The 12,792-nt window shown below is 36.3% G+C and overlaps 1 protein-coding gene across 1 annotated transcript in view; it reads right to left on the reverse strand.

The window, feature by feature from the left end:
- The window catches only part of USH2A (usherin), a 761,558-nt gene that overhangs the window by 182,246 nt on the left and 566,520 nt on the right, over nt 1-12,792 (reverse strand). The window contains exons 48-49 of the mRNA XM_087424358.1: nt 6,346-6,544; nt 2,547-2,715 (exon numbers count right to left, since the gene is read on the reverse strand). Of these exons, the coding sequence (XP_087280484.1) occupies nt 2,547-2,715; nt 6,346-6,544 (368 nt within the window). The remainder of the gene's footprint in view (nt 1-2,546; nt 2,716-6,345; nt 6,545-12,792) is intronic.

Consider the following 12,792-nt stretch of genomic DNA (forward strand, 5'->3'; position numbering starts at 1 on the left):
CAAAGACCACTGGCTGTGGATAGAGATCACAATACATTGTCTTCATTTATGTACATGGAGATTAATGATTGGAGCAAAACACTATTTTCAATTATTCTATAAGACTGAATTTTTTTTCTTGACACCATGGTAGGCATTTTAATACTGTGAAAAATGAACTATCTAAAAGGAATCCAAATGCGGGCCGTGCTCAACAGTTTGGCAGATATTAAAATGCTTGAGGTCTGAGTGAGCATGTGTCAAGATACAGATCATGGAGGTTTTAAAAACTCTTGTTTTAAAAATTACTTGTTAAAAAGTCTTACATAATATTGGGCCAGCCAAGTGGCGTAGTGGTGAAGTTCGCCCGCTCCACTTCCACGGCCCAGGGTTCACAGGTTCAGATCCCAGGCGTGGACCTACGCACTGCTTATCAAGCCATGCTGTGGCAGGCGTCCCACTTATAAAGTAAAAGATGGGCACAATTGTTAGCCCAGGGCCAATCTCCCTCAGCAAAAGAGAAGAATTGGCACCAGATGTTAGCTCAGGACTAATCTTCCTCACCAAAAAAAAAAAAAAAAAAAAAGTTTCACATAATATCAATAAATGACATTTGAGCTTCCATGGCATATTTCATCTTCAGGGAAAAAATGTTAAATTTTATTGGGAAATAGAACAAAAGTAGATTGTTTTCTTAGTTTAAAATCTGTCTTTTTGTGTTAGGATTGAGTAAAGTGACAGTGTTAATAGCCACAATAAATGCAACCAAGTATTTTTCACCAATTTCAAGGAATAGATGATATTTTCCAGAGTTTGAACAGTTAATTGCAAATAATAACTTATCAAAAATTTTGATGTGACTTAGAAATGAAAACACTATTATTTAGCTCTATGCTAGACTAAAGAAAAGCCTAATATGGTCTATTGGTCTGAAGAATGGGAAGAATGAGACAACAGAAAATTTCCATCTCCTGTATGTAATTATAATTTGTAAGGCAATTCTTTGCAGGAGAGGGAAGATAGAAAGTATAGTTAAAAATTCCCAAAGTATAAATTATTTTGAGAGCATAAAGCATTTGACAGTGATTAGTTGCTAACACTATAATTTGTGATATAAAGAAGTTAACACTATTCTGCAAAATCCTTATTTCCATCACCATTGTGCTTTCCTACTTGGAAAATCCAGTTGATTAAGAGTTATTCAATTATGAAAATATTTTTGCACGAGAATCAGAAATAACAGTACTGTTATAAAAACAAATTTTTCTATTAATTTTGAGGGAAAATTATGAAGAATAGAGGATCTTTGCCTTGAATAAACTTGCATAGTATTTAATCACTTCATCTTCCCCTTTTGCTCTAGTGTTTTGCAAAAGAGATGCTGGGTGAGACAATTTCTCCTTTCACATACCTTGGATGGATATATTTATACCAAACACAAAGATACATGGAACAATACCTGAGTTAACTAGCTGTTTGGCCATAAATTTCATGCTAGACTATACACTACAGATGCTAAGTTATAATATTGTACACCTGAAACTTACATAATGTTATACCAATGTTACCTCAATTAAAAAAAAAAATGTGTGTTCTCAATGGCTTTTCCAGGATAAATAGTAACTGACAGTGGCAGTAATGAAGATGTTTAGAAGTTTGGAATAGTCATTTAAAAACTGTGTTAACGCATATTAACACGTTTTGGTTATATCAGAATAAGTAGAGTGCAAAAGAGCATAGATTTTAGAGAAACACACTGAGATTTGCATTTCAGCTCTTCCGCTCCCATCTATGTGAATCTGGGTATGTTATTGATCCTCTCTGAACACTTTCCTTATTTTTAAACTTAAGATAAAACACCAATCTCCTACAGTTGTGAAAGATATATAGGGTATCATATACAAAGACTTGACGACAGAGCCTGCCAGAGACTTGGTGTTTTATAAATACCAATTGTTATTATTTTTATTCTCAATTACATTCACTGGACAATTGTTTTGTGTAGTTGAAATTTGGAAAATGTCTTATTCAGTTGTTTGATTGACAGAAGGAAAAAAAAAGGTGAGGAGAGAAAAATCCCTGTTTGCTACTCTTTGCTGCCCCTTATCCTTCCTTCTGCCCCACCTAGCCTGACAGCAGACTAGTCTTAGATAAATGGAATTTGTGGTAATAGTCCACCCAGAAACAATGCATGCATCGTTCAGAATAGAAATGGAGGAAATGGAGAACAGCTTTGTGGAGTGGAACACAAATTCATAGCGTTTATGGTGAAAATACTTAGCCATGTGAATAAAGTCATAAAATAAAGGGAGTTACCCTGCTATCCAGATATATTTCCTTATGGAGTAGATACCAGAACTCCTTTGTATTCCCTCTCAATTTTGTATCTATCCTTGCTTATATTTCAACAAATCCAAAAGAAGAAATGATATTTAAAGCCGGCCATTGGCTATGTGTTAGTGGTTCAGTTTTTGTTGGAGAAGTGCTTGAAAAAGTTCACTAACTTGAATCATGTTTGCATTTTCTGGTTCCCAAGATTACTGAGTTCACCTGGAAATGATCCTCACCTGGTAGAATTCTAACGTAATACCCAGAGCAGCACTGGTGGTTTGGCTGTGCCTCTCGTATCCAGCCACCACAACAAACTCCAGTTGAATTCAGAACAAATGGGACATACTTCTCTTCACAACAGCTGTGTCCAGGCTGCGGGTCGTAGAGAACTCCATTACAACAAACCTGGAAGTGGAGAATCAGGTTTAAAGAAATATCGGTTTAATTAAGAGTATTATACCACCATATTTTATGTGATGTATTTATTTTCTAATAAGGCCTTGATCTGAGATCAAAGGTAGCATAGTCCTGATAAAAATTCAAAGGTGTAAAAGCTACATTTTCTCAGCATCAAATTCCATAAATGCTATTTGATATAATGTAGCTTTTTGAGCTTTCAACCAACCATGACTTGTGCTCTATTATAATATTATATAAATATGAATTATCTTTTTGGTTTTTTTTTGTGAGGAAGATCGGCTCTGAGCTGACATCTGCCAATCTTCCTCTTTTTGCTGAGGAAGACTTGCCCCGGGCTGACATCCATGCCCATCTTCCTCTACTTTATATGGGCCGCCGCCATAGCATGGATTGACAAGTGGTGCGTTGATGCGAGCCTGGGATCCGAACCAGCGAGCCCCGGGCCACCACAGGAGAGCGCGCACACTTAACCACTTGCACCACTGGGCTGGCCCCCTGAATTATCTTTTGAATGTCAGTGCTTCCAATGTAAAGATGGTTTAGAATTATAAGTGAGTAATTTCCTTCATATATATGTTTTTATTTTAATGATTGTTTAATTTGAATACAGCACATCCATGCAAACCTGTCTCTCATTGATCTTTCTTTTTTTTTAAATAAGTTGCATTTTCCTTATAATTTCTAGGATCACTTGTTTATGAACCCAATTTTCAGACAAAGCAATCTCAATAAAGTCCAACATTTATTTATATATATATACATACTACACAAATATACATATATATATCTCACTATATTAACAAAAAGAAAATTTATATGGAAATTAATTTTGAAAAGCCCTGTTAACAATGTTTTTTCTCCAGGAGCTCTGGAAGAAATTATGTGCTTGAACAATCAAATAATTATTTGCGTGCTCGCTTGAGGTCTGAGAGACTGACACTCTGTACATCCAACAAATGAAACACTGAATAGTTGCTGAAATGTAGTCTTAGAACCCATACTTGGCATAAGTTATATTAAAATAGATAGATGTTTCCTGTGGCAGGCAAAATCAACCACTCTTTAAGAGGCATTTCTCTTTTTCTTTTCTGCTCATTGCTGCTTCCAGCCTACACCAACATTTGAATCAAGCTCAATACAAGGGCAGTAGAATGTGGAATCTCTACATTTTCAAAAGGGCCACTGGCTTAGGACTTCATCCATTTTTCAAAAGTCACCAAAGAGCAAAGAAATTGGGCTCTTAAATTCAAAGTCTATCTCTGTGGTTCCTCAGGTGGTCCTGTTAAACCAACTGTAATGATTTCCCTTGTTGTGTTTAGTTATTAGCAACAAGGATTCAAAATTAGTCTAATTCTAAGGATAAATTGGATGAGTCCTCCTTTTGATGCAATATTCTGTGTGAAAAGTAAATTTTGAACTATACTCCCCCCCTTTTTTTTTGGTGAGGAAGATTGGCCCTGAGCTAACATCTGTGCCAATACTCCTTTATTTTGTATGTGGGGTGCCACCACAGCATGGCTTGATAAGCAGTGTGTAGGCCCGCGCCCAGGATCTGAACCTGCAAACCCTGGGTGCCAAAATGGAAAGTGCAAACTTAACCACTACACCACCAGGCCAACCCCAAAATTACACCCCATTTTTAAGAATTAAGCAAAAAACCTTCTCTGTGTGTTTATTTGGGATTTAGGAATGCTGGGCATTTTGCTTGCAGGGTGATACAACACATATCTCCCTCTTTTTTTATGATGGGTGACCTAAAATCTTGCCCTTTGTTGTATGGTCTTAAAGCATTTATTGAAGTCCCATTCACATATAGTGTTTCTGAACACTTAAGCACATCCAGCCTTTTCCTTCAGCAAGCTTCTCCGGTACTTATCATCCTCTTTTGAAATTTTCACTCCAATATCTATTTAGTGTTGGGCCATTAAGATTGGCTCACTTCCATTCTTGTCAGTGCCATCCTCAGGCTCCTTCGGTCACGTGAAACCCATGTCTTTCTTCTAACTCACTCTGGTTTAGCTCACGGTCCCAAAGGGGACATTTTCAAGCAATTATTTGTCTTGAGAGGTCTCCCCATGAACAGAATATTTCTTAATCCTCTAAATCAGTCTTCAAGTTAGTTGTCACAGAAAACATACATAGAAATTTCAGTAACTTGAGCAGAAAAATGTATAGCTAATAATCAGATAGACAGCCTGTTCCTTGCTCTACGGTTTCCAAAAGTAGTTCTGTAATCTAGTGATTCTCAAAGTGTGGCCCCTGGACTGGATGCAGAAGCATCATGCGGGAACATGTTAGAAACGCGAATTCTCACCGCCCCCACCTCAGACTTACTACATCAGAGCCTCTGGGGGTGGGACCCGAAATCTGTGTTTTAACAAGCCCGCCAGGTCTGATGCTCAATGCGGTTTGAGAACAGTGGCTGTAACCACATGGTGAAGCTTGTATAAGTATTTCATGTCCTCCTGATGTTTATTGTGATTTAACCAAAAAGTTCTTAAACTCACAAAAAGTTTCTTTCCTACCTCTCTCCAACTTCTCACCCAGGAAATACGTATTCATAGTTAACCCCAAACAGAAACTTACAATTTTCTTCTCTTGAGATTTTAGTTGACTTCCTTTATTCTCTTTCACTCACAATACTTTGTGTGTCCTTAATCTTTAAAATAAAAGCAAGACTGTTGAATGCATCAAAATTATCTTTCTTTCTCCTGGAGAACATTTTTAATGGGCAAATTTATTCCAGCATTTTTCCACTCAGAAATCCTAAATTTAATTTCATTTTATGAAAATATGTTCATCAGACAGTGCATATATAATGGCCTAAAGTGACGTAAAACTTAGGCATAGTGATAACTCTGGAGCTTAAGTGTCAAAAAAAAGATATACTTAGTAACTGCTAGTTTTATGACATTCCTTGGATAATAATTACTGCTTAGTCAGTGTCAGCCATAATAATTTGTATTTTGATCCATATTTCTTCAACAACTCACTTTCTTAATGACTGTGTCCTTTTGCAGTGGATCTTTTGAATTTAGTAATAGCTTTAGTCATTAAATGCATGATATTGTTGTTGACAAATAGGAACATTATTTCATGATATGAAATCCTACCATCAAATTAAGGATTTTCTGCATCGTAGGTCAATAAAAGCCATTTACAAACTCCTCTGTCTGGCTGTATTATTGATCCGATTCCTAAACTGCAACTAATATGAACATTAATCTGCAAATGGCCATAATTTTAAAATATTTCTGACAAACCATGAAAGGTCCTGTTCACAGTTACTCATCAGTGTCATTTAAACAAACATCCAGTTGTAGCTGAATGGATTTGTTGTAAAGAAAATTCAAGTCACTCAATCAAATACAAACTGGGGAGACTCCTTATCATTTCAATAAACTAATATTTCCTGTGAAGGTGATGAAAGATGAGAAGGCTAATATACTCATGAGGAAGATAGGACTTTTATAAGCATCCTTCTTTTCCATGAGGTCTTCTTGATAGGCTAGTGGAAATACTGATTGTGATAAACTATGGTTTAAGAGGCGAATGATTTCACCTAGATGTTTAGTGAGAAAAACACATTTCACTGACTAGTTTGAAAAGATTTACCTTAGCTTCAGGAGAATAGCACCTGTGTCCACAGATAATTTCAGGTTTCTGACACTTCACTGCCTTGCAGAATTCACCACTGTGGTCCTTCATTAACTTCTGGGTTTTAGGGCAAGAACGCCATGTTTTCCGTAAGAGATCATATCCAAGAAGAATGCCATTTGGTTTCCCTGGAGACATCCAATCAATGTGAAGGGATCTGCAATGGATAGAATAATCAATACTTCTGAAAAGACAACATTTAACATTGCTGTTCTCAGCCTCAGCTACTTTTCAATTAATCTTCCAGAATGGTCAAAAGGTCTGTTTCATCAACAACTTCCTAATTAAAAAGATGCGGCAAAAGAATATGTATACACTAATAGATAGACTCATATACACTACTACCATATAATATGTTTTGAAAATCAATCAAAACTATTTAAGCTTTCAGGAGAATAGCACATGACATGAGTCCAGTGGTCTCCCACTTTACATTTCAGAGACAACAAGAAAATATCATTATTTTTGGCTCAAGAAAATCAACAGAAAATTTTGGTTTGATCATTAAAAATAAGACACAAGTAATATGACTTAGTAAATAGGGTAGAAGTAAGAACCTGTGTCAGGCCTAATCATTTTCTTCTCCTTTGCCTTCTTTCCCTCAACTAGGACTAGTGATGTGATCCAAGAGATGTAACTAGAAGACGTGGGATGCCTATGGAGGTTCCTAGGAAATTTTATCTCTCTGATACAGCTGTCACCTTTTCTTTTTCTCTCTCTTTCTGCTAAACATGACGTCTGGAACTTTAGCAATCATCTTGCAGCCATTTGAGAAAGCTCATAAGAATCACAAGGATGCTACGTATTTGGCATAGCTGAACCAATGCCAACAACAATCTACCTCTAGAATTATTTACTTAAGTCTCTGTTGTTGGGTGTTTTGTAACTTGTGGCCCCAAAATAAATGCCCCAATTGATAAAATCTTGTTATCGATTGATTTAAAAATCAATAAATTATTTACAAATAAAATTGATAAATTCTATCAATTGATAAAATTGATAAACTTCCTCCAAATATAATTTACTTTGATATATCTTAATTTTTGACTTACCCAGACTTATTTCTCTCATAATTCTTTATTATACCTTTAAGTATCGTGGTCTTTAAATTATACATAATTCTTTAAATTCTTTATTATATCTTTAAATGCTGTGGTCAGATATGTTTTGTGGTCAGAAATACGGGAATTGGAGATTCCCATAACAAATACCTTTACATCATCATGTTCTTGAAGATGTTTGATTTTAATTAAAAATTAAGCCACAATTTCGTTCTAAATATATGTATACTTTTCTCAGGGTGGGGGGCGGGGGGCGGGTAGTGGTATACAATGAGGGCATAACATCTGACCAAAACTTTACAGCATTTTCAGTGACTTATTAATATTTCATTTGTTGTAGTGAATGAGATCATAACATAAAGCTGTTCACAGAAGAGTCAACCTGAATAAAATGATTGGCTCTCAGGTTAATGTTATAGAACTTTAATTCTGCACTGAGGTCTACGCGCCAGAATGATACAGCTTAGATGACACACTCATCCTGTCTTTAGCATTTTTTTTAATAAGCTCTATTTAATAATCAGAAAGTAATTAAAGTTTTTAATAAAGCCCCAGAGATTTGGACATGACGTATTCTTGTAATTTATCATGGCAAGGAAAGCCTACTATTTGCAAAACACCAAGGTAATGTAAAATAGTAATTATTTTTGTTCTTATTGTTCTCAAAAAAAGAGAGTGGAACTTGGACATTCAAGATTAAGTTTCTTTTTATAGTTTTAGAATTTCCACCTATAACAATTAACCAATCAGAAATAGTTACAGGGTACCTTTACATATAAAACATTCCATAGGTACTTGGGAAGAGAGCAAAGCACATATGAGCTTACTCCCTATACTTTAAAGATTTTACAGTAAAAATCTCATAATAATTTATGTTGACCACTTTTCTGCCATTGTGTAAAATAATATTTTTGTTATACCTTTTATTTTAGGAAGAAATATATCTTTAGGGGGAAAATAGTGGAATCTATCAGAATTCCAAGTGTCATCACAATATTAGGAATTCAATTAAGCCCAAACATTTACATTAAAAAGCAGCAGACAAGATAAACCTTGACATTTGAATAGACTACTCAAAAAAAAAAAAGAAAATTATTATTTCATTTTCTTGGGGGTACAAACATAGCACATTCACTAATATGACTCTGTAGATAGGAAATTAATGTCACCTACGAGAGAACAGTTTCATAGGTGACTTGTATAGTCACCATTATTACTCTAAGGTCTTTATCCAACTCTCAAAATTAATTCCACATTTTGCAGATACCTCTTTTGTATTCATTGCATAATCAACTACAGAAAAGACTACATTTAAGTGACATTCAAGAGTCTGACTTTTCCACAAGAGGTGGTGAACAAGTAAGGTCTAGAAAATACCGTGTAGAACACAAGCCATTGTAACTTCTCTTTCTTGCACAGCATAACTGTGAAGCGAGACCATCTATACTTTTAGGGATAACATGAACAGTTTTGCTTTGGAGGATCTGAGTCAGGTGCACGAAAGTAAACAATCAGAGAAGAGTAGCGCGTTTAACGCCTCTACGTCTCTCGTTAGAACCTAAGAGAATGACATTGAAAAATCTTTTGGTTCCTGATTTGAAATGAAAGACGTCTCTGAGAAATGCGCATGATTATTAACTGGATTAATGGTTTCATTGCTTTGATGTTTAGAGTGAAATGGAAGAAACATTCTTAATCCATAGGAAGGAATGTTACACATTGGGGAAACCAATTGAAGCTTTTTGGTATAGATTACTAAAGATCGTTATGTTCATGCAGAAACATAGACTTTGAATACTTGAATGGATCTTTTATTGTAGATTAATTCATAAAATAACAATTAGAGTTTATTTATTTAGCTTCCAGAGCACCACGGACTGGAATTTAAGCTACCTTAACAAAGTTTCTGATGAAAGCCACCACATCTACACACATTTTGGTACACGGATTCATTGGATATTCAGACATTCTAGTTACAGATATTTCTTTTTTAATTCTGTCATATTGTCAGTAGATTTACTATTCTATCTCTGTTACTACTGTATACTGCTGTGCCCCTCCCTCACAATAATCATTACCTCCAGTTGTTACTTCAAGAAGGACAAAATAACATTGAAGATAGAAAGGAGTATGGGAAAATCATTTCTTTATTATCTGTCTCGATACAGGTGAATCTTAAAATGATACAGGTCAGACAGAATTTTTATGAAGAGTTAGGGTTCCCACTAGCGCCCTTTAACATTTTTTCTAATATTTTATCACCGTTTTGTCAAAATGTTCTTGTTTGGGCCAAAAGGAAAAAAAAATCTTCATATACTTTAAGATATCATTCTAAATTGTTATAGGTTAAGTAGTTCCGGATTCCCTGATCATATTTATACAGATCTTTTTTGGTTTGTTTCCTATTCAACTTGGTCATTTTTGTCAATCACTTACGTAATATTCAAGTTCTTCAATACTATTCCAGATTTAGGTTATCAAAAATGATCAGGACACTTTTAATATAAGACTAAATAAATTTAATATGGTGAAAATATTAGTTCTCTGCTCTCAAATCAAGTCACTGGGTATTTAATTATCTACTAGAATGTTTAACATAACTTGCAGTAAGTAAAAAATTAAAAGACAAAACCCTGTGTCCTTGAGTAATAGAGGATATAAAACATGCCTACCTGAAGCATGTCAAATGTTTTAGAGCAATGTCAAATCAAATGTTTACATGTGTAGTTCAGGCTTCAAGTATTACAAAAACACATGAACAAAGATCACTGTATCCTAGACTAAATAATGAAGGTTTCATGGGGGAAGTGGATGTGGACTTGAATTGGTGAATAAGAGGATGGGAAGATTTCTGGACCAGAAGATAAGCATAAGCAAAAGTAAGAGATTGGAATACCACTTAGCAATAAAAAAGATGAAATCTTACCATTTGCAACAACATGGATGGACCTTGAGGGGATTATCCTAAGTGAAATAAGACAGATGGAGAAAGCCGAATACCATATGATTTCACTGATATGTGGAAGATAAAACAACAACAACAACAAATGAACACATAGACACAGAGAATAGATTGGTGGTTACCAGCGGGGAAGGGGGAAGGGGAGAGGGTGAAAGGTGTAAGAGGACACACGGGTACAGTGATGGGTGGTAATTAGACCTTGGGTAGTGAACACGATGTAGTCTACACAGAAGTCAAAACATAATAATGTACACCTGAAATTTATATAATGTTATAAGCCAATGTTACTTCAAAAATTAATTAAATAAGTTTTTTTCTTTATAAAAAGTAAGAGGTTGGATTCAGCCTAGCCGTATACAGAAAAGTAATGTGACCAAATTGATGAGTGAATGACCCACCTTCAGCAATAATGGGAGGTCGATTTGAAAACAAGAAGAAAGTTTCTGGAGTCCCTCAAATACCACGTTGAGGAGTTTGATAGTGAAACTATCAACACAGGATGACTGTGTTGTGTGGTCACTAGCAGAATAAAAAGCCCCTTTAGAATTAATAACCTGCAGATTAGGGTGAAAGAGACCAGGGGTGGAGAGAAATGTCAGTGAGCTACGTTAGTAACTCAAGTGTGAAACGTTGAACGTGCTTTTTCTCTTGTTCAGGAATTTCAACTATAGCCTCACACTGAGGATGATGGATGATGAGTTCCTCCATTTAGGAGTGATAAGTATGTCACTTCTAAAGGGAACAGCAAGATTCTGCTGATTTCTGAGGATAAAACTGCCCTTTAACATTTATCCATCACCCAAACCAACCAAAAATAAGAATTCTAGGAGAGTTTTGGGAAGTAGGAACTTTAATGAATATTTGATAAGTACCTCTTGTATGCCAGGCATTGTTTTATATTTATCAGTGAACAAGGCCGATAAAGTCTCTTCTTTCATAAACCTTACATTTTGCTGGGGGAAGACAGACAGTAAACAAACACATAAGTATATATCAGGTTGGTGGTCTGAGAAGGCCTGGCTCTTCTGTGCAGAAATCTGAAAGAAGGGGTGAAGCAAGCCAACAGGATTTTCTAGGCTGAGAGAACAGGAGGTGTAAACGCTTGAAGGCTTCCATATTCCTGGCTTGTTGAAGGGCAGTCAAAGAATCTAGTAGGATACGACTGGCGTGAGAAAGAGACAGAATGTTGGAAAATGAGATCACGTGGGTGTTGGGAGGGTGGGATAGGGGATTGTAGATCATGTAGGATTTTGTAGAACATAGAAATAACTTTGGATTCATTTTCGAGTGCATTGGAAAACCACTGGAGGTTTTTGAGCCAAGGAGTAAAAGAGGAGTTATTTATTTAGTGAGGAGTGACATCAAATCCATCCCCTGGACTCCGCCCACCCAACATTCCCTAGGCTGAGGAAGGCATTCTAAATACGTCACTCAGAGAAACTGGAAGAAGAGAAATTGGAAGCACTTGCTTCTCATGGTTGGTACTTATTGAGTCGGTTGGTAGCCCAATCTGCTACTGTCCCTGGAGGGAACTATAGTAAGGAGTTTTGGGACAGCTTGACATGGGGTTTGGTAGTCTACACGAGCAAAGGAAAGGTGCTTGCTTCTCAATTAGAGAATCCTGATGGCCAGATATTGGCCAGAGCAGCTGCAATGATAGGGTAAAATAAGAGTGCCACACCATCAATCTTCAGCATGGCACAGATGAGTGAGCTTCTCATGTGCCATGGATGCCTTGCAAGATGCCTAGGCTTGAGCCAACTTACAGGTACACTGCTCATGATGGCAGCCTTCTGGGATGAGGGGACTCACGCAGGAAGAGTCTTTGGGATGCTCTGTTCTGCTGGCACCACAGGACATCAGCTATAGAGAACAACACTCATGTCAGAGAACTTTGGTATGGGGAGATCCTGAACCTCACAAGGAAAACATACAATTGTCCAAGAAAGTGTTACCTCCCACACAGAGGGCTTTGATGGACACCCAGTGATGGCAGTGAAATAATAACATTGAGAAGAGACACACTGGATGAAAGGGAATAGGACAGAGAGAGTAAGGAGGAGGGACAGGGCAAGCTGTGATCAGGCCTGAGCGTGCGGAATGGTAGAATCTTTGAACTACCTGTGAGCTTAATATTTTGCTGGAGATGGAAAGGACTTTTTAATACTTAATCATGAATCTTAATTACCAAAGTGAGACTCATAACTAAAAATAATTGGAAAGCTATAAGATGTTCCTAAGAAGTTTTTAAGAGTTGAGGAGAGGACAGCCAGAAGATTATGCTTAAGGCAGCAGGTAGGAGGCAAAAAGTAAAGGATTTTCCTCCTTGTGTCTCATTGAATTAAGAGTTACATAAATGTAAATGATGAAAGCATGAACTAG

Source organism: Ceratotherium simum, chromosome 36 (assembly GCF_057802395.1).
Source record: "Ceratotherium simum simum isolate JZ-2026a chromosome 36, ASM5780239v1, whole genome shotgun sequence".
Taxonomy (NCBI): domain Eukaryota; kingdom Metazoa; phylum Chordata; class Mammalia; order Perissodactyla; family Rhinocerotidae; genus Ceratotherium; species Ceratotherium simum.